The 24,824-nt window shown below is 45.9% G+C and overlaps 1 protein-coding gene across 8 annotated transcripts; it reads left to right on the top strand.

Annotated features, from left to right (window-relative positions):
- Positions 1 to 689: 689 nt before the first annotated feature.
- Positions 690 to 24,082, top strand: ARSL (arylsulfatase L). Of its 8 annotated transcripts, none has more exons than XR_004524690.2 (12): positions 690 to 1,166; positions 5,703 to 5,747; positions 6,331 to 6,492; positions 7,785 to 7,906; positions 10,656 to 10,778; positions 12,376 to 12,799; positions 14,301 to 14,437; positions 15,532 to 15,666; positions 16,040 to 16,202; positions 18,412 to 18,533; positions 20,905 to 21,119; positions 23,207 to 23,341. XR_004524690.2 is itself a non-coding variant. In XM_019944751.3 (12 exons), the coding sequence occupies exons 3-12, from the start codon at positions 5,725 to 5,727 to the stop codon at positions 23,584 to 23,586; spliced, it is 1,791 nt and encodes a 596-aa protein (XP_019800310.2). In that variant the 5' UTR covers positions 1,071 to 1,166; positions 4,979 to 5,117; positions 5,703 to 5,724; the 3' UTR covers positions 23,587 to 24,082. The 8 variants fall into 8 exon arrangements, 7 of the variants coding, with proteins under 7 accessions (XP_019800312.2, XP_019800313.2, XP_019800311.2 ...); XM_019944751.3 differs by lacking the exon at positions 20,905 to 21,119 and adding an exon at positions 4,979 to 5,117 and having other exon boundaries at positions 1,071 to 1,166; positions 23,207 to 24,082; XM_019944753.3 differs by lacking the exon at positions 23,207 to 23,341 and having other exon boundaries at positions 20,905 to 22,045.
- The last annotated feature ends 742 nt before the right edge of the window (positions 24,083 to 24,824 follow it).

The raw sequence follows: 24,824 nt of genomic DNA on the forward strand, positions 1-24,824 counted from the left end.
AGTTCAGGAAAGTGCTGGTGACCTAGCATCGGACGTGCATGAGTGACTCACAGTAAGTTCACTGTTCTCATGACTGCAGGTTTTCCAAGTTGTCTTTTTTTGTCCCAGAAAGCTGCATCCAAAATCCACCAACCAGGTATAAGTAATTTCAATCCCTGTTCTTCCCAGTTTTCACCAGCTTTGGGGTGCGATATAGTCACATTGACAAGGCGAGCTAGAGTCAGGTCTTCTCCCGCCTCCAAATAGCCCCTTATTCCCCGGAGGGGTCTTTTGGGGGGTAACTGATTTGCTTGTAGATACATCGGGTACATCTATAAATGGAACCTTACTCAGCCATAAAAAGGAACGAAACTGCACCATTTGCAGAGACGCGGGTGGACCTAGAGACTGTCCTACAGAGAGAAGGAAGTCAGACAGAGAAAAACAAATACCGTATATTAACACATAGATGTGGAATCTCGGAAAAGGATACAGATGAACTTATTTGCAAAGCAGAAATAGAGACACAGACGTACAGAACAAATGTTAACATTAGCGAATAGAAAAGAAAAAGAAATTGGCGTGCAGCCAAAAACGACTTTCCACCGAGAGTCACGTTATCAGGTAATTAAACATCATTTGTATCTAGAGGTAGTTGCAGCTTAGTCAGAGCTATTTTCTGTCTTCTGTTTATTTTGAAGGCGGATGCCAGAGGCGGCAGAAGCAGGACGTTTCAGGACTGTTCCAGAGGGATGTTCAAGGCAACTGCTTCCCTGCTTTGAGACACAGCCAGCAAATGCCCCGTCTGAATTGACCAAAGGCCAGGCGGGGTTCAACCTACTTGTGAATGAAAGACTCCCTGTTTCCAGCAAGAGTTGTCAGAGATCCCTCTGCAAGTGTTACAGTTTGTAAATGAGAACAGAAGGGCTTCTGTAGAAACCCGAAAAGCGCAGACAGCAGACGCCAGGGACTTCCCGGCCCCTTCTCTGGACAACCTAACTTGGTTTCCGTACGATCCTTGTTGCTCTGAAGAGTGAATCAGCTGGCACATGCGTGCACCGGAGAGAGGTCCTTGACTCAGAGCTGAGATCGTGTCTCCCGGCAAGAGCACCCAGAGGGCTGGTCCCCCCCGGAGAAGCAGCCGTTCGCTTACCTACAGCTGGCCTGGCCCAGAGACAGCCCTTCAGGTAACCAGCTTTTCTTGAGACGCTAGCAAGGCCGCTCCAGCCCGGCCAGCGACCCGTGGCAGCCCCCCTAAGTACGCGTGGCTGCAGGGCACACGGCAGCATCTGGCCGTATGTTAGCGGCGACTTTCTTAAACATGGAAAGCAAAGATAGGCATGTCAGATTTTTGCCTTGGGTGATGTCTACAAGGAATGCAGAATTTAGTTCAGAAAGAGCGAATGTAACCACGCGAGATGCTAAGAGATTTGGGAGCATGTGGATTGGACGTTGAAGAGATGCTAAGATTAAAAACTGAACCGGGTTTGGGAACAGGGCTCAAGTGTAGTGGAGAAATGAGACTTGCTTCCTGGGGTCTGGAGGACAGCGGGGAACCAGGGGTTGTAATTCTTTCTCCCCTGGAAGAGCCTCAAAGGCTACATTATGGGTAATACTTCATTGCGGGGCTTTCTTTCTCTTTTTCTGTATCTTTTTTGCTTTTAAATGGTCAAAGTATTTGACTTTTTTTTTTTTTGGTAAGTATTCTTTTTTTTTTTCTCAAATCTTTATCGGCGTATAATTGCTTTACGTTGTTGTGTTAGTTGCTGCTGTATAACAAAGTGCATCAGCTATACGTATGCATATATCCCCATATCCCCTCCCTCTTGCGTCTCCCTCCCACCTTCCCTACCCCACCCCTCTAGGTCGTCACAAAGCATGCCGTTGATCTCCTTGTGCTTATTGAGATATAATTAGCAGATAACATTGTGAGAGTTTGCTGTATACAAAGGGCCAGTTTGATAACATTTCTATGTTGCAATATGATTGCGACAATAGCGTTAGCTAACACTGCTATCACCTCCGTAGTTGCCATTGCTTTTTTGTGTTGAAAACAATTGAGATCTAGTCTCTTAGCAACTTTGACACTTAACATTACAGCAGCAGCGTTGAGTGTAATCACTGTGGGTGGGTCAGCTCTCCAGAAAGTATTTACCTACATGTTGCAAGTTTGCATCCTTCAACATCCTCCCATTTCTCCCACCCCCCACCCCCTGCAACCACCACCCTACCCTCTGCTCTTTCTTTGTCTCTTTCTTATGAAAAGTTTTCTCTGGTAGCCAACATGGAGAAAAGCATGCAGTGTTCTAAGGGATAAGATGCTGTGTTCCTTGGAACAGAAGAATACGCTCCTTCTGTGCAGCTAAGTATAGAGAGCCTATCACTGAAGAGGTGAACCAAAGATTTGATAAAACTAAACCTCGTATGACATTTCCACCATGTGCTCAAGCGGCGTATATACACTCAACTCTAACCCACCAGCAGAACAAGTAGAACCAGTCACGTTCCCTAGAAAAGTCAGAAGAAGCCCATAACATGCTTTTTCTGGGGGAAGAAAAAAAAAGATTAAAATAGATGTAAAGAAAACAATCATATCTACTTTATACTATATTATATATTTTCATATTTTTATATATGATTATTGTGTTTTATATATACATGTATCTATACATACATATACATAAATGTATTTATTTCATATATAAATACATATAAATTAAAATGTTCATATAGACCTCCTGAGAGGTAAAGATTTGTAGCCAAAAATTGCAAAATGGAACAAACGAAAGGGTACGGCGAATGCCGATGGTGTGAAACGAAAGCATTTCCAGCTTCCCCCCTCTGCTCAATTTGAGATACGCCATCCAAACTGTCTACATGTTAAAACAGGTCTAGTAGGCAAAGTCCCTGGTGTTCTGTCCTTGCAGCAGAGAGTGGAGTAGTTTCATCCACAACATACATATTGTATGAGTCCATCTCCATGACATTCTGGAAAAGGTAAAATTATGGAGGCAGTAAAAGGATCAGTGGTTGCCAGGGGTTACGATGGGAAGAGGGATGAACAGGCAAAGCACAGAAGATTTTTAGGGCAGTGAAACTACTCTATATGATACTCTAATGGGCGGGGGCGGGGTGTACATGGCATTGTACGTTGTCCACCCATGGGATGTATAACACCAAGAAAGAACCCTAAAGCTAACTCTGTGTCTGTGCAAACAGACACAATCACCTTGCAACAGGTCCCCCACCTGTACACCAGCTACCAGACGCGAAAAAGAGGCAGCAAGCCAGGTAGCTCACACCTCACTAAGATCCTTCTTCGAAAGGAATGAGGTAAATAAACAGCCTGGGTCACGGTACGTCTCACCAGGCGTGATGGGAGCCCTCAGCCTTGATCCCAACTGAAAGCTTCCCCACTACAGAGGCAGTGACCACAGAGAGCCATCCAGAGAAACCTGTCTGCGGGGTTTCTCGCTGCCCAAGCCCTGTCCCAGTTGCATGCGATGGTCATCCGGCTGACCACAGGTGCGCTGCCCTGTCCTTGTGCTGAGGAGGACGCAGCTTGGGGAGGTGTGAGAAAGCACCTGAACTGCAAGTGAGCTTGGAAGGAGCCACCTCTGTTTTGCAGGCAAGGGCTAATGTCCAGAGAACATGAAGCACCAGGAAATGTCAGGCTAGCTCAGAAGGAGAAGGGTGGAAGCACACTGGGCCATTTCTCCTTAGAGAAGGCCCTGCATACAGCGATCCATGCCTCTGCACACACAGCCAGCCAGCAGCTAGTCTGCACCTTCCCAGGGGACAGCTTAGATGGAGAGGGTGTCACTCTGAAAGGCTGGACGTCCCCAGCTCGGAAGCTCGCCCACCACGCGAGCCAACTTCTCTTCAAACAGCTCATGAGCAGAGCTTCTGGGTCACTGCAAAAGCCATGCCAGGTCAAGGGCCACTGACCCCCAGAAGCCCCAAGTTGGATTCTCTCATGTCTTCATGGTTCCTCATGGCCACAAACAGGCTGCCAGGGACCAGCATTTTTATTACACATAATGTTGCCCAGTCGCCCATTGACATTCTACCTTTACTGGGTTTCCAGGGAAACAGAGCTAGAAAGTTAGCCCAAGGTCTGAGTCTCACGCATCAAGGGACAGGATTGCCAGTTATCTGCAGAAAGTAGCTGTTGTCACCAGACGGCTTTGTAGACACGTAAATACACGTGTTCTTCCCCTTTCCTATGATCGCTTTGTAGGGACAGCAGCATACTCTCTTGACTCTTTTTTTTTTTTTCTTCCATTTAAAATATATTGGATAGGGCTTCCCTGGTGGCGCAGTGGTTGAGAGGCCGCCTGCCGATGCAGGGGACGTGGGTTCGTGCCCCGGTCCGGGAGGATCCCACATGCCGCGGAGCGGCTGGGCCCGTGAGCCATGGCCGCTGAGCCTGCGCCTCCGGAGCCTGTGCTCCGCAACGGGAGAGGCCACAGCAGTGAGAAGCCCGCGTACCGGAAAAAAAAAAAAAAAAAAGGTTAAGATGGGAAATTTTGTTATGTGCGTTTACCACAATCAAAAAATTTTTTAAATATGAATTGGAGATTATTTCATATCAATATTTTATCACTGAATTTTGCATTTTCCTTTATACTCCTGCCTTCTATATCGGGAATTAGGAATCTCTGGTCTGTTTGGCAAACTCTGCCTGTTTTTGGAAATCAAGTTTAATTGGAGGACAACAAGGGCCAGTCATCTGGGTTGTCCGTGGCCATTTCCATGCTATGACGGCAGAGAGAAGTAGTAGCGACAAGACCATCTGGGCAGAAAAGCCCAAAATATTTACCATCGGCTCTTGATAAACACATGTTCTACATTCTTCTTTATTTTGGCCGCGCCTTGAGGCTTGCAGGACCTTAGTTCCCCGACCAGGGATTGAACCCCGGCCCCGGCAGTGAAAGTGTGGAGTCCAAACCACTGGACCACTAGGGAATTCCCCACATTCTTTTTTTTTTTTTTTAAGTCACATCAGGACTCAAACGCAAAGGCAGACACCCCCAAACCAGCTGGTTTTTCCAGCTCGTCAGGCTGGAGCAGAATTCCAAGCAGGACGGAGCCACTCCAGCTCTGCCCACAGCCTACCTCCTACATTCTGCTCCCAGGTACGTTATTTGCACATTGGCTCCGTTTCACCCAAGGGCCTATCTCAAGGGCGTTCACAGCTTCCTCAAGCTGAAACACGTTCCACTGGAGCGGAACACCCACTTTGTCCAGAGCTTGTGCAAGTGAGAGCCGTGAACCACGACCTTGGTGAGGCCCCAGAATTCCAGAACCTTCAGCGGAAACGCGGCTTTGCTTCCTTGCTCCATGTATGGGATTTAAGATCCATCTGGACCAAACATGGTTCCTGGCAGCCACTCCTGGATCTAGAACACCTCGGGAACTTTCACCTACAGGGAGATACGTTTCTGTTCTGACAGAGTGCCTCAAAACCGATCACACTCTGACCTAAGCTAGAGCTAACAAAGGCCATGTTCTACGTTCTAAAGACAGTGTTCAGCATTCGTAAAGCTTTTCGAGTAGGGAAGAACATTCATTCCTTGATGAGTTTTTAGTAGTTAAGATGTTATTGATAGCATCAGAGAGAATCCACGTTTCCCTTTCTCGTTACAGACTTACTGTTTGACTTCCTGCATTAGTTCATTTTCTGCTGCCTGTGTTAATATCAACCTCTTTATCTCTTACAGGAAACACAAGGACAGAGAGGACATGTTACATCTGGAACACTCTTGGTAAGATAGGATGATGGGCACTCGTTCATCTTCTAGGTCTGCCTCTGTGTGACTTCATGTCGCTTTCTCAGAATGCATTGATAGTAAACTGATCTTTCTAAATTAGTAATTGATCCCTCCCCTCCTTAGGATTCACGATTAATATACACGTTCCACGCACCCTTTCCTGGGAGGTGCTCCCCGGCAGCTCCAGAAAGAATTCCACCTCACTCTTTCCGATGCAGCTGTGCGTCAAGTCTTGCCATGGGGCCGGTGTCTGGTTTTCCGGGAAGCCCACGACACAAATTCCATCAGATTCAGATTTCCATCTTTATTTCATGACGCTGCTGGGGATTGGAACACCCTTGTCCTGCTGTTTATTTGCGTGCCCAGGGTGGCATCCATGAAAGGATGAGTTGTTTTTAACTTTAAAAAAAAAAAAAGCAAGACAGAGAGAGAAAAAATTCAAATGCCTAAGAGGTGTATTCAAACTCTTCTGAAATGGGCTGATAATATCAAAGTCCCCTAAAAGAGGGAACCCAACTTCCCACTTACAGAAGTAGTGTCAATCAGGTGGAAAGCAGCATGAAGCCTTGTTGGGTAGCTTGTTTTTCAGGAGCTGGCTGGCTCTGACAGTCAGTGTGCTTCTGGATTTGAAGCCCTCAGCTTGCCGCAGTCTATCTGGTTCCCGTCCGAATATCCTTCTCCTGATGGCAGACGATCTCGGCATCGGAGATGTCGGCTGCTATGGCAACGACACCATAAGGCAAGGACCAGAGAATTGCTCATCTGACACCCCGGTGCAGAGGCCACTGCTATCGCAGCTGACCCTCGGTCTGTGCAGTTCAAACTATAACAGAATTGCACACACATCATTTCTCTGAACGCCCTTAATCCCGCCTTCTTCCCACACCTGCACGAACGCCAGCTCACACGCATCCTGTGTGTGAATAATCGCTTCACTCTTAAGTATGATCTCCATCAGCACAGTCTCTGGTAGCACAGGCACTACCCTGACGCTGCATCTGAGTCCCACCCTCACGTCCCACCGACAGTGCGCTGGTAGCGTGGAGTCAAATCTTCCAGTTAGGAGTAGCGTGCCCGCACAGCTGTGCTTAAAATGCGTGACCAGCAAGGACCTCTGTAGAGCACAGGGGGCTCTGCTCAATCCTCTGTAACGACCTAAATGGGAAAAGAATCTGAAACAGCATAGATACACGTCTGTGGATAGCTGAGTCACTGTGCCGCACCCCTGAAACTGACGCAACACGGCTCATCAACCCCACGCTAATATAAAATAAAAAGTAAAGAAAAAAAGAAGACTGTGTGTCCTCAGTGAGAAGTCACTCTGGACTCTCAATGCTGGATCTCTTATCGTATCTGCCTCGGCACCAGTCGTATATTGTGGAAACTTGGTCAATAATAACGCAGTGGATACTTCTTTGAGGTTTCAGAAGACATTTGAAGTTTTTCCACTGCCTTTTTTAAAATTACTAATTGTCATTGGACTATAGTTGCTTCACAATGCTGTGTTAGTTTCTGCAGTATAACAAAGTGAATCAGTTAGACGTATACATACGGCCACTCTTTTTTAGATTCCCTTCCCATGTAGGTCACCGCAGAGCACTGAGTAGAGTTCCCTGTGCTACACAGTAGGTTCTCATTAGTTACCTATTTTATATATAGTAGTGTGTCTATGTCCATCCCATTCTCCTAATTCATCCCACCCGCCCAGTATCCATATGTTCGTTCTCAACGTCTGTGTCTCTATTCCTGCTTTGCAAAGAAGTTCATCTGTACCATTTTTCTAGACGCCACATGGAAAAGATATGATACGGTATCCGTTTTTCTCGTCTGGCTTGCTTCACTCTGTATCACAGGCTCTAGGTCCATCCCCAGCTCTGCAAAGCCGTTGTCTTTTGTTCGTTCCTAAGAACGCATGCATGTGTTAATTGGGGACTGGAAAGTTTTCTATTAAGTAGGATGTCACTATGCTCACGGGAAAAGCCTCTGTGTTTGTGCGCTAAGGAGTAAAGCAGTTAACGTCTCCGTCTGCAGGACTCCGAACGTTGACCGCCTTGCCGCGGACGGCGTAATGCTCACCCAGCACATCGCCGCGGCTTCCGTGTGCACGCCAAGCAGAGCCGCTTTCCTAACAGGCAGATACCCTCTCCGATCAGGTTTGTCCTTCCTTCCGTCTAACCACGCAGTGGGCAGGAACATGCTCTTTTTGACTAATCACGTGCGGATTCTCCAGTACAGTGGGAAGAGAACGCTCTAAGTCCCCCGTCAGATTGGAGTCCGTAAGAGCTATAGATAACGAGGTGACACTGGTAGAGCCCGGTGCATTTGATGGTCTCCTGTGATGTGGATAACCATTTAAGGCAGGCGTTGGCAAACTCTTTCTCGAAAGGGCGAGATATTAAATACTTTCATCTCTGTGGGCCATGTAGCCTGTGATACAGCTACACAGCTCTACTGTTGTAGCTTGAGAGCAGCTACAGACCTTACATACATAAATGAGCATGGCTGTGTTCTGATAAAACTTTATTTATGAACACTGAAATTTAAATCTCATATAGTTTCCTATGTTATGAAACATACGACTTCTGATTTTTTCCCCAACCATTAAATAAAACGTACAAAACCATTCTCCACCTGCAGGGGTTATGCAATCAGGTGGTAGGCAACATTTGCCCCGGGGGGCATAGCTTTTCAACCCTTAGTATAACATACGTAATAATCTACCCCGAGGGATATTAAGGGACCTAACAGGCATTATCATGACTCTGGTTGTGCAAAAGTTTAAGTAACCAAATATGTTTAATCTGAAGCAGAAGAGATAGGGGTCTCCGAAGATTGTTTTCAAATCTCTGCCCGCCGCGTGGAAAAGGAATTTCTTTTGCTCTCTGTGGCCCCAAGAAAAAGATCTGAGACCTCGGAATGATTTTAAAGAGGGAAATACGTCGACAGAATATTCCTCCCCTTCCACCTCAGGGGCTCCAAAATCATCCTCTCTTGCATTAAAAGTCATGCAGATCTTTTGTTATAAAGTTCTGGGGTTTTTGTTTGGTTGGTTTTGGTTTTGGTTTTAGTTTTGTTTTTTGAGAGGTTTTTGGTGTGTTTTCTTTTGTTTCTTTGTTTTTTTGGCTTTTTTGTTTTCTTTTGTTGTTTGTTTTTGGGGGGTTTGGGGCTTTTTGGTTTTTTGGTTTGGGGGGTTTTTTTGTTTGTTTTTCAGAGGGGTTTGGAGGGGTTTTTTCTCCCAATCTTCTATCTCCCTGGGGATTTGGGTAGAAAGTAGACTAAAAGTTTGAAAGTCTGTATAATGTCCTTCTGCCCTTTGACCCTGAAGCTGACTCCTGGGAGTAGGGACAGACTTCAGACCCTATATCAGCCGGAGTTCTCCAGAGAAACAGAGCCAACAAGATCTATCTATCATCTATCTATCATGTATCTATCTATCTATCTTCTATCTATCATCTATCTTTCCATCTATCATCTATCTATTGTCTATCATTTATCTATCATCTATCTATCTCTCATTTATCTATTCATCTATCATCTATCCATCCATCTATCATCTATCTATCTATATATCCATCTATCATCTATCTATCCATCTATCATCTGTCTATCCATCTACCATCTATCAATCTATCAGCTGTTTATTTAGGATCTACCATCTCTGTCTCCTACTCTGTAAAGAGATTTATTTTAAGGAACTGGCTAGTGTGACTGTGTGGTTGGCAAGTCCAGAATCCTCAGGGCAGGACAGCAGGCTGGAGACGCAGGTGGGATCTGGTGTTGCAGTCTTGAAGCAGAATCCCTTCTGTGTCTGGAAACCTCAGCTTTTGTGCTGGAGACCTCCAACGGACTGGATGAGGCCACCCACCTGCACGGGGGTCACCTCCTTTAGTTGAAGCCAATTGATTGCAGATGTTAACCCAATCTACACAAGACTTTCACAGCAACACCTAGACCCATGGACTAGTGTTTGCATGGCTGGGGACCGTAGCCTGGTCAAGTTGACCCATCAAAGTGACCCCCAGAGACCCTCCTATATATAGTTCTCTGCAACCTGCTCAGGGAAGAATAAATCCTCGACAACATAAGCTGAAACACCCCAACTTTCTTTGTCCTGACCTAGAACTATTTGGTTTTCACTAGCCTTCATTGAACCAGACGCATTCTTGAGGTTTTGGAAAATCTCAGAATTCTCCAATTTCCAAAGCATGATCACTGAGAACTTCATTCGCTCTTTGAACCAAGTGGATCCTCTCTGATCAGACTGAGCTGCAGTCATCAAAAAGGTCTAGGAGGCAAAGAGCATCTTCTAAATCGTGGGTTCTCAACTGCATACTGCAGAGCTTTATAAAAATATTGAACCTACATTTTTAAATGATTGGGTAGAGGTCCTGGATCTATCAGGGTCAGGATGAATTATGTCCGTGGTTCCCTACCTTTTCAGCACATGAGAATCATTTGGGGGGACCTTTTAACCATTCCAAATTCCACCCCAGACCAACTAATATCACAGTCTCTGGGGTGATATGATAACCATAGATATTCTGGAAACCCCTCCCATGATTCCAATGTGCAGACCAGTTTGAGAAGTACTGGATTCTATCAAGAGTTTGGTGACATCATAAAATCATTTTTAATTCTGTTTTCCTTTTCATTTAATTCTCTTTCGGCTTACAACCTTGACACAGCAGGACCGTAAGTCTTCTCGCTAACATTTTCGATTAATGAATCATTTCCTTTGCTGACAAAAATAAAACCCATGAGACCAACCCACGTCGGAAGTAAATTTTCAACTGAATTTTGAATAATGGAGATTTCCACCGAATGTTCTAAGTTAAAGTGATAATAATGATGATACAAATCGATGTCTGATTGTAACATTTCTTTGAAAACGATTGATCAAAGGTATGGTGTCCAGTAATGGTTACCGTGTTCTTCAGTGGACGGGCGTATCTGGAGGACTTCCACCAAATGAAACAACTTTTGCAAAAATATTGAAAGATAAAGGCTATGCCACTGGACTCATAGGTATGGACATTTTCTAAGTATTAAGCACATTACTTTTTTTTTCACATCTTTATTGGAGTATAATTGCCTTACAATGGTGTGTTAGTTTCTGCTCTATAACAAAGTGAATCAGCTATACATATATCCCCATATCTCCTCTCTCTTGTGTCTCCCTCCCACCCTCCCTATCCCACCCCTCTAGGTGATCACAAAGCACTGAGCTGATCTCCCTGGAGCACATTACTTTTATAGGGAGGTTATAGTCAAGTAAGAAGTTTGGAAATGAAATAGTTGGGACACAGTGGGATTTCTCATTTCTTTTCTAATTTTACCAAATTACCAAAAATTTTCATCATGCTGGGTTTCCCCATTTCCTGTCTAGAAATGTGACCACGCAGCTTAGAACCTTCCTGTCTGCTTCCATAAAGAGCAGGCTTATCTTTCTATACGTCAACAAACCGCTTACGTCATGTGTGGAATGAATGAAAATTAGGGACGGCAGTTTCTTGAAAGGGGCTCAAGGAGTCATGATCATTATCATGTTATAGTAATAAGTTTTGCTAACGGTCTCCTTTGTCGATCAGAAAGAGCAAAGCTAACTCTTTAGCTCTTTGAATATAGAATCCAATAGATTCGTGGATATATCGCTCGGGAAATCACATGAGGTTTTCTGGGTGACGGACACCATTGGGCTGCTGAGAAGGTACACAGAGCGTATCAATGCTCCAGCAGTGACAGCAGGGGAGCTAATCACCTTCCACTGACTGAACACGGCAGGTGGGGTCTGCAAAACCTGTCACCCACCACCACCCTGACTGTGATTATAATGAATTAGCAAAAGGGACGGAGAATTCTAAAGGCAGGAAATCTTTTGCTCACGCTGGTCACATCAGATGACGTTTTCTAGAGCCGTGTGGCCACTGTGTGCCTTGATTATTGCTCTCCTGTAGACAGTCGCAAAGTCAGGTGGAGTCGACTGAATAAGGGTCACCAAAGATAGCAGGTCCTGACTGCTGGAACCTGCAAATATAACCTTACCTAGGGAAAAAGGGTCTTTGCAGATGTGATTCAGTGAAGGATCTTGACATGAGGAGATGATCCTGGATGATCCAGGTTTCCTTATGTACAAGGACAAGCGTCCTTTCAAGAGGGAGACAGACACATATCTGACTACAAAGAGGAGATAGTGAGACCATTGAGGCAGAGATGGGAGGGATGCGGCCACGAGCCTGGGGACGCCTGGAGCCCCCAGAAGCTGGAAGAGGCGGGAAGGACCCTCCCCTGGAGCCTCTGGAGGGAGCACGGCCCTGCCCACTTGCCTTGATTTGGGACTTGCCCTCCAGAACTGTGAGAGCATAAATTCCTGTTGTTTCAAGCCACCAAGTTATGGGACTTTGTTCCAGCAGCAGAGGAAATGCTGCTACACAAGGTCCTCATTCCCTTGAAGTGACCTGGCCAGGCTGTGGTACAAACAACAGCAAACGCTACCCCCACCTCCTCTACATCCCCACCTCATCCCACCACCCAGCAGAGAGCCTAGAACTTGGCAAGCACACCATACCCACGCCCCCAGGGATGGTCGGACCGTTGTCACGTGTGCGTACTTCTTGCTTTTCAGGAAAATGGCATCTGGGTCTCAACTGTGAATCCTCCGATGATTACTGCCACCACCCGCTCAGCCATGGCTTTGACCATTTCTACGGAATGCCGTTTTCCATGATGGGAGACTGTGAGCCCGGGGAAGTGTCTGAAAAGCGTGCAGGCTTGGAGCATAAACTCAACGTCTGCTCGCATGTCATGGCGTTGGCCGCCTTTACACTCACCGCTGGGAAACTCACTCGCCTGGTAGCGGGCTCCTGGACTCTGGTCATCTGCTCAGCCATTGTGGCCCTGCTGTGCCTCACGACCTCCCATTTCATGGGTGCCCTGATTGTTCACGCCGACTGCTTTCTGATGCGAAATCACGCCATCACCGAGCAGCCCATGTCCCTTCAAAGGACGACGGCTCTTATGCTCAAGGAGGTCTCATCCTTTGTCAAAAGGTGAGTATCAAAGGTGGCTTCAGGATGAAAATGAATTCAGAATCTGCTTCTTCTGGAATGGGTACTGGCGTGGTGAAACGGTCCCAGCTCAGAAAGACATTTTTTTGGTAAAATGGGGCATAAATGATGTTCCCTGGAACTCAACTGGATCCGTTGAAACAACTGACCAGTCAGTTGAAATTTGCTGCTGTTCCTTCTTATTTTAGAGCCAGACCAGGGAATTCCCTGGGGGTCCAGTGGTTAGGACTCTGAGCTCGCACCGCAGGGGGCACGGGTTCTATCCCTGGTCTGCAAGCCACGTGGCATGGCTAAAAAAAAAAAAAAAAAGAGCCAGTCCAATTCCTTGAGCACCCCTGGTTACCACAGGGGTGGTATTTAATGAACATATGAAACTGAATCACCTGTAGGTTTTGCAATAAATTCTAAGTATTTTTAAAGCTCTACCATCAGGACCAAGCGGTCCTGTGGCTAACTTCAGCCTGGATGTAAATGTGAGTGACAGTGACAAAGAGACTTACCAGGCCAGACCAGGAGGGACACAATGAAAAGCTACACCAAACGGAGGCCACTTTGTGCTCCCCAAAGGGGTTCCAGTAGAGTGGGTGACTCCATGGAACCCCAACTTACCTGGGTGGTGATCATGTTCCGGAATATTCTTAGAGAGCTTTTGATGGAATTGCCAAATCTGGGTCAGGTGTGAAGCAAATACTTGGCTTTCAAATTAAAACAAATTAACCTGATGTGTCCTTATTAAGTCTAAGAGCTTCACCTTTGCTTCTGTCCTTTAAGGGTGTAGATTAGACCATAAAGATCAGGTGAAGACAGGGGAAGGTGAGGAATTGTCTAGATTGGGGAGAATCAACTTGAGATTAATAACCCCATATACATCATTTTGAAAGTGGGTTTTTTCATGACTATTCCACACCCTAAACTTCATTGCATAAGAGCAGTTGTCAAGAAAACTGAATGTGCAAATCACTTATTCTTTCAGCTAAGTTGGAAATCGAAAAATATACCGAAATAACAATAAAATGAAAGTCAGACCAGATGGCATCCTGGTATTCTATTTTACTTTCAGTCATCCGAAGTCCATAGAGTTAGAAAACGATAATCAGGAAGAAAAAGACGTATAAAATCAGTGTGGAGGGACTTCCCTGGCGGTCCAGTGGTTAGGACTCTGCGCTTCCACTGCAGGGGGCACGGGTTCGATACCTGGTCGGGAAGCTGAGATCCCACATGCCGTGGCACGGCCAAAAAATAAAAAAATTCGTGTGGACTTTTCCAAAGACTTTAGAAGGAAGAAAGTCATCACACTGAAGATTCTCAGACACAGGAACATCGCGCCGTGGAACAGATCTACGCAGTTGCTGCTGGTGGGTAGAGCAGCACAGTCGTGTATCTGAGTAAGGACGTGACAATGGAAATTTGTATTTAGCATCTGTGGGAGCTCAATCTCAGGTTGACCAAAAAATAACTCCCATCACATCGTATCTACTTTCAGAAACAAGCAAGGACCTTTCCTCCTCTTCGTGTCCTTTCTACATGTCCACACCCCTCTCATCACTACCGAGAACTTCCGAGGGAGGAGTCCCCATGGGCTGTACGGGGACAACACAGAAGAGATGGATTGGATGGTGGGTAGGTACCTTTTCCAGATGAGAAAGTGATGGTTCCTCGTCCAGAAACTGCAGGAGGGAAGGATGTAAAGAATGAGAAGACCAGGGCTTCCCTGGTGGCGCAGTGGTTGAGAGTCCGCCTGCCGATGCAGGGGACACAGGTTCGTGTCCCGGTCCGGGAAGATCCCACATGCCGCGGAGCGGCTGGGCCCGTGAGCCATGGCCGCTGAGCCTGCGCGTCCGGAGCCTGTGCTCCGCAACGGGAGAGGCCACAACAGCGAGAGGCCCGCGTACCGCAAAAAAAAAAAATGCAGACCTGGTCAGACTGTATAAAAAAGCAACACCCAAACACCAAAGAAATACACTCGTTTTTTTAAATCTGTAACTTTTAACCAACCACCTTCCCCCATTTTTTCCCACCCCTCACCCTCACCTGCAGTAGCCACCAATCTGTTTTCTCTTTCTGTAGGTGTGGCTTTTTGGATCCCACATATAAGTGAGATCACACAGTATTTGTCTTTCTCTGTCTGACATACTGCACTGAGCATAATGCCCTCAGGGTCCATGCATGTCGCCGCCAGTGGCAGGATTTCCTCCTTTCTCAAGGCTGCATAATAGTCCATTGAATGTATAAAACACATTGTCTTTATTCATTCATCCATTGATGGACACTCGGGTTGCTTCCATGTATCGGCTATCGTAAATACTGCTGCTATGAACATGGGGGTACAGATATTTTTTATGTGACTCTAAGAAACTTAGAACTGCCACTGAAAACTATTCTTCATCCATGTACAAATGCCTTTGTCACCGTCCTTCCCATCCTGTTCCCTATTTTTCTCTGTAATCTTCTTTTGCCTCATTTGTAAGGGTTCACGACGTTGTCCTATGCAGCAGGTACACTTGTAGCTTTCCTGAAACTTTCTGGAAACAGGATGGGGCACATACAAAGACATATGTCAATCTTAGATCGAAGATGCTTAAAATAGCACAATTATATTACTGCTGACTCCCATTAAGCTTTAACACTGAAGACTCATTTAAAGGAAGCGTTCCAAAAATCCGGTGTAAGAGTTTCTTCTATTTTGACTGGCACACACCCATCTATTCTTGCAGGGCAGATCCTTGATACCTTGGACACAGAAGGTTTGACCAACAGTACCCTCGTTTATTTTACGTCGGATCATGGGGGATCCTTAGAGGCTCAGTTTGGAAACCATCAATATGGTGGCTGGAATGGGATATATAAAGGTAAGGATGAGACATTCCCAGATCCATGTGTACTGGCTTCATCTCTTCCCAGTAATTCCCAACGCTTTCTCTGGAATGGGAGTTTACAAAGCAAAGTCACAAAAACCAAAGGAACCCAAATGATCGTTGTGGTCAACAGAATAATGTCCCCAAAGGTATCCATGTCCTGACCCCCGTGTGGTGGAAAACCAACACCCAGAATAATAAATAAAACAAAATCTATGCTCTGCCAGGGAGGAACTAAATGTCGTCATGTAATTAAAGAGGGAGGGAGAGAAAGAGAGATTTAAAACGGATGGAAAGGTTAAATCACCCAGGTAAGCAACACTTTGGGTTTTCAATCACATTCTTTCCTGTTCATGTTTAAACACAGGTGGCAAAGGCATGGGCGGCTGGGAAGGTGGGATCCGGGTCCCAGGGATACTCCGGTGGCCCGGGGTGCTGCCCGCTGGCCGCCTGATCCACGAGCCCACCAGCCTGATGGATGTCTTCCCCACCGTGGTCCAGCTGGGGGGTGGCCAGGTGCCCCATGACAGGTACAGAGCAGCCCGAAGAAGGTAGTTGTGTTTTGTGTAGAGCCAACATGTATGTCAAACATCACTGTCACTTTTGTTTGGCATAAAACATCCGTGAGATCAGTATCGGGAAGAACGCTCATCATTCTCTGCTGGGATCCAACGTCGGCTTCATTTTACGCACAAAATGTCCTTCTCTTCTCAGTCTTAAGTGGAGCCATTTGATAATAAGGACGATTGTCACTGAAACGCATCAATGAATTTACTAACGATTCATCACAAGAGATTCCTTTTGATGTAGTGTGGTAGGGACTTTTCATGATCCCAGTTTTTCTTATTTTTTTTATTTATTTATTATTTTATTTATTTATTTTTGGCTGTGTTGGGTCTTCGTTGCTGCACGCGGGCTTTCTCTAGTTGTGGCCGGCGGGGGCTACTCTTCATTGCGGTGCGCGGGCTTCTCATTGCGGTGGCTTCTCTTGTCGCGGAGCATGGGCTCTAGGCACGTGGGCTCAGCAGTTGTGGCTCGCGGGCTCAGTAGTTGTGGCTCGTGGGCTTAGTTGCTCCACGGCACGTGGGATCTTCCTGGACCAGGGCTCGAACCCGTGGCCCCTGCACTGGCAGGTGGATTCTTAACCACTGCACCACCAGGGAAGCCCGATTCCAGTTTTTCTTCCTTTAAAAATGATAGAAAATTTGGGAGGAATAGAAAGAAAATAAAATTATTTCGTAAACTTGACAACGTAGAGATGAATACATAATTAAGTTATATGATACCTATGTACTATATATATTTAGATATATTATATATTTATATTTTATATATTTGTATAAAATATTCAGTATATATAGAGAGATATATATGTATATATCTATATATATTTAGACACTTTATGCATGGACAAAAATTTTAATGGCTTTACAGTATTCTTTCAACTAACCTGTTACAGGTGGACTTCAGCTGTGTTCATTTTGAAAAAAATTCTGTCTTTGTCATTTTACTGCCTGTCATAATTACTTTCTTAGTAAAAATCCCTGGAAGTTGAATTCCTGGGTCAAAGTGTGTGGCCAGTTACTAAACTCTTGATACATTTTGTCAAATTGTTCCCTAGGAATTGCTACTGGCTGTATGTGAGAGCATCTGTTTTTAAAATAATAGAACTAAAATCAGTTTAATTTATACATGTAATTTATTTATTATATAAACGACACATACAGTATGTGTGTATGCACATCTACATATATGTGTGTTATCATTTCCACTGCTTTATCAGCAGAGATGTTGAATATTACATTCTCCTCTTTTCTCTTCTCTTACATTGAATATCATGTCTCTGGTTGATTTTTTTCCCTCCTAACTGGCTGCTAATTTTTAACATTAATTTATAATATCTCATTTGTTTTAAAAATAAAAATTTGTCCATCATGTATATCACAAATGTATTTTGCTAGAAGATAAAATTCAGCCATATATTGTTGCTTGGTTTTATTTATATATACATTTATATATATTTATACACATACACATATGTAAACATATGTGTATGTGTATATGAATACACGTTTGGAAATGAAATGATATATATTGTGTATATTCATGGTGTATATATATATGTGCTATAGGTGTGGTGTATCCATGCGGTATGCATATATTTTATGTATATATGGTGGGTATATATATCACATATCTATGGTATATGTATGTGGTATGTGTATATATATATTGTATATACAGTATATATAATATATAGTGTATATATTGAATATATAATACATATATTGTGTATATATTATATATTGCATATATAGTGTATATATGTCTATTTGTATATAATGATATATATTGTGCATATAAGGTATATATTTTTTATATAATGATGTATATTGCATATATACACTACATAGGCATATAGATTTCTTTTATTATATATACTTATGAAATGATTCCAGGTCTTGTTGAAGAATGCCGCATGTTCTATAACGACTTAAAGCTCAAATCCATACAGAACCAAGCAGGTGTTTCCATTTTGTTTAGCTATTTGTGCCTTCAGAATAAGGCTGGGGGGACCATTACTTCAGCCGAGCAAGCTGGACCCTCCAACATCTTTTAGCCGAAGGCGCTGTGTGCAGGCGGCTGGGGTGCTGACTGCCCCGGGTCGGCCCTGGGCTTGTTAAGGCCACGCCCACCTTCCAGCAGCCCCGCCCTGAGTCCCTGTGCTCCTGCCTGTAGGGTGATTGACGGCCGGGACCTGCTGCCCTTGCTCCTGGGGACAGCCCAGCACTCGGAGCACGAGTTCCTGATGCATTACTGCGAGAGCTTCCTGCACGCAGCCCGGTGGCACCAACGGAACAGTGAGTAGCCTGCCTGAAGGAGTCATGTCTTGGCCTCCGTTCGCATTTTCTGCTTCTTTGTGGCTTTTGCATGTCCACGCGAGCTCCTTTATTTCCTTCTTGGCGGTATTTTTCTTCTGATGCCGGCAACGTCCTTTCACTGTCGATCATCCCGTGGTGATCGGAAGGGAATTCTCTGGTCTATGGCTTTCCCGTCCCCCAGCCCCATGAGGTGAGGTGCAACTTTTATCATCACACACACACACACTTGTACACACACAGGTGTTCCAACCTGATTCTAAACTTTCCAGTCTGTCCTCTTAATCTATATTTGCTTTCCACGTGTCTTAACTTCATGACACCATCTCATACCTGTTAGATTAACGATAACTTTGTAAAACAAGCAGTAACATGTTTAGTGAATAATTTTTGCACCTCAAACTTTTCTGGGCTGTTGTGGCCCAACAGTCCTTTCAAAAGAATTGTAAAATCATTTGCAACTATTTTTTTTTAATCCCACAGGAATATCAATATCAATTGTCTTCAACGTATAAATGATTTTGGGGGGGAAAGTGGTATCTTTACAATATCAAGTGTTCCCAAACTGAGGCATGTTATGTCTCCGCACTTCTTATTGAAAAGCTATTCGTTTTACCAAGCACTTTGCTCCCTTACCAAGTCATTTCATTGTATTTTAATTGCTTCCATATTTATAGCTGGATTCTCCATCATCGTCTGACTGGAGTTGCTTGAGGTTTTCTGTTTCTATGAATCTTTTTAAATCCAGCTCTTGGATTTACTAAACAACTATATTTTTAAATTTTCTAACTGCTTGAGTTCTGCCTCTGCCTTGGTCTGTGGTAACAGACTTTCAGCTATTTGAGTTTCTTCTCTTTTCTTCATTTCTGTTTCCCTCTCTATTATTCTGCATTTTGCCCTGACATTTTCTCCCTTTTTTGTGGATTTGCCTTAAGGACTTGGTTTTCTTCCAGGGTTTGGGAAGGCCTATAGCCCTCTTGCAATTCAACTCACTCTTTTTTCTTTATGCCTCAAAACCATTCTCTGGACATGTCCAGTTGTCTGAAACAAGAATAAAAGAATACCTTTTGGAATCCCCCTTATTTGAGGAAGTTACCAATAGATTTTTTAAAAATCTCCCTCCTTTTCCTGTCCATCCTTTCCAGTAGTATCATCATCTGGGATGATTTTTATTGCTACATTTTTGGGTTTTTAAGAATTTCATAACATAGATTTCCTCTTTTAAGATTAAAAAAAAAAAAAGCTTTCATTCAGGGACTTCCCTGGAAGTCCAGTGGTTAAGACTCCGTGCTTCCACTGCAGAGGGGGACGGGTTCAATCCCTGGTTGGGGAACTCAGATCCTGCATACCATGGGGCGTGGCAAAAAAAAAACACAAAAACTTTCATTCAATTACCTAGCACAATCTACAACTATTTATGCTTACGGATAATTTTTATTGCTACATTTTTGCTTTTTTAAACTTACATACTATAGATTTCCCCTTTTACGATTTTTTAGAAAACTTTCATTCAATTGCACAGTTCAGTCTACCAGCATTTATGCTTAGGGATGATTCCTATTGCTACGCTTTTGATTTTTTAAAGTCACATATTATAGATTTCCCTTTTTAAGCGTTTTTTTAAACTTTCCTTCAGTTCCATAGCCCAACCTTCAAGCACTGCTGTGAGTGGCACCGATACCTGGGATCAACGTTCATCCTCTTTTCCTTTACCCCGTGGCTGCCCCATTACCGAACTTCTCCTCTCTCAGTTATTGGGCAAATATCTCAATTTTTTTTTCAAGGTAGATAGGGAGTGTGTTCTTACTTTTTTTTTTTTAACTTTTTGTTTTTCGGCTGTGTCACGCGCCATGTGGGATCTTCGTTCTCCAACCAGGGATCGAACCCACGCCCCCTGAATTGGGACCGTGGAGCCCTAACCACTGGACCGCCAGGGAAGTCCCCTGTTCCTACGTGCCATGTCTCTTCGACGGCCCCCTCACCGGCCTCCCCAGGTCCACTCTTCATCCCACTCCCATTGTCCACTTAGCCCTCCATGAAAACCTTTCCAGGACCACCCACCATACCGATTCCTCCCTGTGACATGAGCCAGCCCCTCCCCTTCTCTGGGGCAAGAGCTCGGACCCTAGGAGCCCCCGGTCACCAAGCTGCAGCAGAACCATGCCCTGTGATTCTAGAACCTGCAGTTACTGCCTCAGGGCCTTTGCACGACCCGTCCCTGCCATCGAGAACATGCTCAGGAGGCTGACCGTCCTCCGTTCTTGACCTTCACGTCCCGCATCCACTATGACCCCACCCCGCACCTTGCACACGTCCGCCTTCCATCACCTGGACCGCTTGTATTTTCTTCCAGGCATCCGGCACTCTTGGCAATCTTCTCATTTCTGGTGTCTATTTACCGCTCTCTGGCCTGAGTCCCCTCCCTACGACTCTGTCTGTCTTCTCTCTGTACTCATCTGCTGAACGATGAAAACAATCACGGACATTGAGTGAGTGTCCTCCGATGCCGATGAACTCATTTTACTCTGAAAACCCCAGCAGATGACAATTCCTGTCCCCAGTTCACAGGTGAGAAAACTGACACTTGTTAAGACAACAGGTCGCAGGGATTCCCTGGGGGTCCTTTGGTTAAGGCTCCGCGCTCCTAATGCAGGGGGCACAGAGTTCCATCCCTGGTCAGGGAACTAGATCCCACGTGCCACAGCTAAGACCCAGCGCAGCCAAATAAGTAAATAAATATTAAAAAAAAAAAAAAAAAAAGACCGCAGGTCACCATAAATGCTTCGAAGGGAACAGAAGCCAGTGTTCCCATAAAAACACCAAACCACAGCGGTGCCAGCCTGGGAACCAGGGCTCGCGCAGGGAAATCTGGTGGCTGTGGGGACGAAGGGAACGGGATGCCCGTCTGACCACAGGTCTTGGTTGCCCACACTTGCTGGCTGCATGGGGACCCCTGGCCTCATTCTCACTCTCCTGTCCAGGTCCCAGGAGCAGCCCCAGCCCTGCCCCGTCTCCCTCCCTGGTCCTCCTACACCAGGATCCAAGGGAGCCCTCCCACCTGGTCCTGGAAGAGGCACGGCCACCAGAGTCCCGCTCACTGCCCTCTGGTTACACGTGTGGCTTCCCCAGACTTGCTGCCCTGCGAGGATGCGGGGGGATGCCAGAGGGAGAGTGGGGGCCTCCTTCTCCGCGCAGCAGGAAGCCGCAGGGCTCAGGCTGTGCAGTCCTGGGTCTGACCCACGGCGGGGGGCAGTGCTGGTGTGAGGACAGCCTCAGTCTCTCCTTCCATTTGGTCAAAATCGCTTCCTGAGGCTGAGCTAGATCTGGTGCCAGCTGACCTCTAAGTAGTAAGTCTTCTCAGACGCTGGAGGATGTCTTACAGATGCATGCTACTCTCTCCCTCCCTTCTTTCCTTCCTCCTTCCTTCCTTCCCTCCTTCCTTCCTTCCCTCCTTCCCTCCTTCCTTCCCTCCTTCCTTCCTTCCCTCCCTCCCTTCCTCCCTCCTTCCTTCCTTCCCTCCTTCCCTCCTTCCCTCCGTCCCTCCTTCCTTCCCTCCTTCCCTCCTTCCTTCCTTCCCTCCTCCCTACCTTCCTTCCTTCCCTCCTTCCCTCCTTCCTTCCTTCCTTCCTTCCCTCCTTTTCTTGGTGGAACCTTCACAGCTAGAGAGAAGCTCAGGAAAAACATCACTGAGAATTCACTTAGGAAACCACCGTCAAGACAAGTAATTCATTCCTTTTTGTAAACAGCTCTGTGGCGCTCTCCCTCACCATCTTAGCTCCGGCTGCCATAACAAAAGACCACAGAGCAGGGAGCTTAAAGTAATGCACACTTATTTCTCACAGTTCTAGAGGCTGGAAGTATGAGATCAAGGTGCCAGCACGGTCTGGTTCTAGGGAGGACTCTCTTCTGGGTCAGATTCGGCCACCTTCTCCTTGTGTCCTCATGTTGGGGAGAGAGAGCTCTGGCCTCTTTCTCTTCTTATAAGGACACAAATCCCATCCCGGGGGGCCCCACCTTCACAACATCGTCTAACCCTGATCACCTCCCAAGGCTCTATCTCTTAATCCCATCACGGTGGAGCTCAAGGCTTCCACAATGAATCTGGGGTTGAAGGGGTGGAGGACACACAAACATTCAGTCCATGATATTCACGTCACCATAAAATTCACCCTTTTCGAATGTAAAAATAGAGTGACATTTAGCACTTCACAGTGGGTGCAAACCTCACCGTCATCTAGCTCTATAACATTTTCATCACCTCCACAATGAAACTCCAAACCCATTAAATACTCACTCCCCAATCCCCCTCCCCCAGCCCCTGGTAACCATGAACCCACTTTCTGTGTCTGTGGATTTGCCTGTTCTGGACGCTTCCTATAAACGGATCACACACTGTGTGTCCTTCTGTGTCTGGCTTCTTTCTCTGAGCAACGTGTGTTTAAGGTCCATCCACGTGGCAGCCTGTGTCAGAGCTTCACTCCTTTTCATGGCTGTGTGATATTCCACTGTGTGGATGGCCCCCATGCTGTGTATCCATCCATCACTTGATGGACACCTGGGCTGCTTCCAGCCCCTGGCACTTGTGAATCACCCAGCTCTCCAGCAATGTGTCCTGTCTCCATGCCAACCCTCCCCAATTCTTGCCCTTCCTCCAGGAGGGGCAGTGTGGAAAGTCCACTACGTGACCCCAGTGTTCCACCCAGCCGGAGCCAGTGCCTGCTACGGGAGAGGGGTCTGCCCATGCTCTGGGGACAAAGTAGCCCATCATGACCCACCGTTGCTGTTTGACCTCTCGAGAGACCCTTCCGAGGCCCACGCCCTCACGCCAGACACGGAGTCCTCATTCCATGAGGTGATGGAGAGAATCACAAAGGCCATGGAGGACCATCGCCGGACACTCAGCCCGGTTCCACTGCAGCTGGACATGCCGGACAACCTCTGGAAGCCGTGGCTCCAGCCCTGCTGTGGTCGGTTCCCCCTCTGCTGGTGCGATCGGGAAGCTGACCCACAAGAGCCGACCGCCCGGGAAAACTAGGTCCCCGCTCCCTAGAGATCTCCGTTGGGGTCAAAATAAAATGGCCTGAAGACAAGCTGTCTGCTTGTGTGGGGCTGAATCCTTTCACCAACTCTAAAGACAAAGTGTTACCGAATTCAGGTTCAGCTTCTCACCGCTCAGGAATACAATACTAAACTGGTACAAACGAACTTAGGTGCAAAACAGAAATAGAGTCACAGACATAAAAAACAATCTTATTGTTACGAGCGGGCAAAGGGGGTGGAGGGATAAATGGGGAGATTGGGATCAACATATACACATGACTATATATAAAATAGATAACTAATAAAGACCTGCTGTACAGCACAGGGAACTCTACTCAATACACTGTAATAACCTCTATGGGAAAAGAATCTGATAAAAGGGTGGATATATGTATATGTATAACTGACTCACTTTGCTGTACACCTGAAACTAACACATTGTAAATTAACTATACTCCAATTAAAAAAATAAAGTTATTTAAAAAAAAGAATCAGGGCTTCCCTGGTGGCGCAGTGGTTGAGATTCCGCTCGCCAATGCGGGGGACACGGTGCGCCCCGGTCTGGGAGGATCCCACATGCCACTGAATAGGAGCTGTGCTCTGTCACCTCCCTCCCAGACCCATCCACACCCTTGTCCCTGATACTTTGAAGCCACTAGAGTCTTTGCATTCCTTAAAGTGAATTCAGACCCATAAGATCAAGGCCAGATCCCAGGACCGTGACCCGAAAACTGGGGTCGCCTCTTGGTGGGTGTGCAGCCAAAGACACAACCAAGCCACAATCAGGAGAAGGATTTATCATCTGCAGCAAGTAGGGAGAACACAGGGGCCCTTTCCCAAAGCAGTGTTTCCCGAACAGCAAAACTGGGGAAGCTTTAATCTCAGGGTACATGTATATTCATGAAGGGGCGGGGAAAACGCTTGGGTGGTACATGCATATTCATGAAGGGGCTTGAGCAGGGGAGAATTCAGCATTGCACTGGGGCCAAGGTCCACAGAGTCTAAGCTTTAGTTGACTGAAGTCACAGGGTCAGAAAAGGTCAGTATCATCCTCCTCCTTTAGGTCCCAGTGGATCTGGTGGTTGAGGCTTCAGGCTAATCCCCACTGAAGCAGAACTGGGAGGCGTCACCACTGGTTTGTGATCTTTGCTACTGTTCCTTCTCTTGCCTGAGAACAGCTGGCTCTTTGGTTCCCTTAAGATCATTAATGATCATTAGAGAAGTGCAAATCAA

This window comes from Tursiops truncatus, chromosome Y (genome assembly GCF_011762595.2).
Source record: "Tursiops truncatus isolate mTurTru1 chromosome Y, mTurTru1.mat.Y, whole genome shotgun sequence".
Classification (NCBI taxonomy): domain Eukaryota; kingdom Metazoa; phylum Chordata; class Mammalia; order Artiodactyla; family Delphinidae; genus Tursiops; species Tursiops truncatus.

Bases quoted from the DNA above. Each gene is read 5' to 3' on its own strand.
- ARSL (XM_019944750.3), top strand. From the start codon at position 5,725: ATGTTACATCTGGAACACTCTTG. The intron at 7,907-10,655 runs GTTTGTCCTTCC...GATTGATCAAAG, and splicing joins CAGATACCCTCTCCGATCAG to GTATGGTGTCCAGTAATGGT. The intron at 15,667-16,039 runs GTAAGGATGAGA...GTTTAAACACAG, and splicing joins CTGGAATGGGATATATAAAG to GTGGCAAAGGCATGGGCGGC.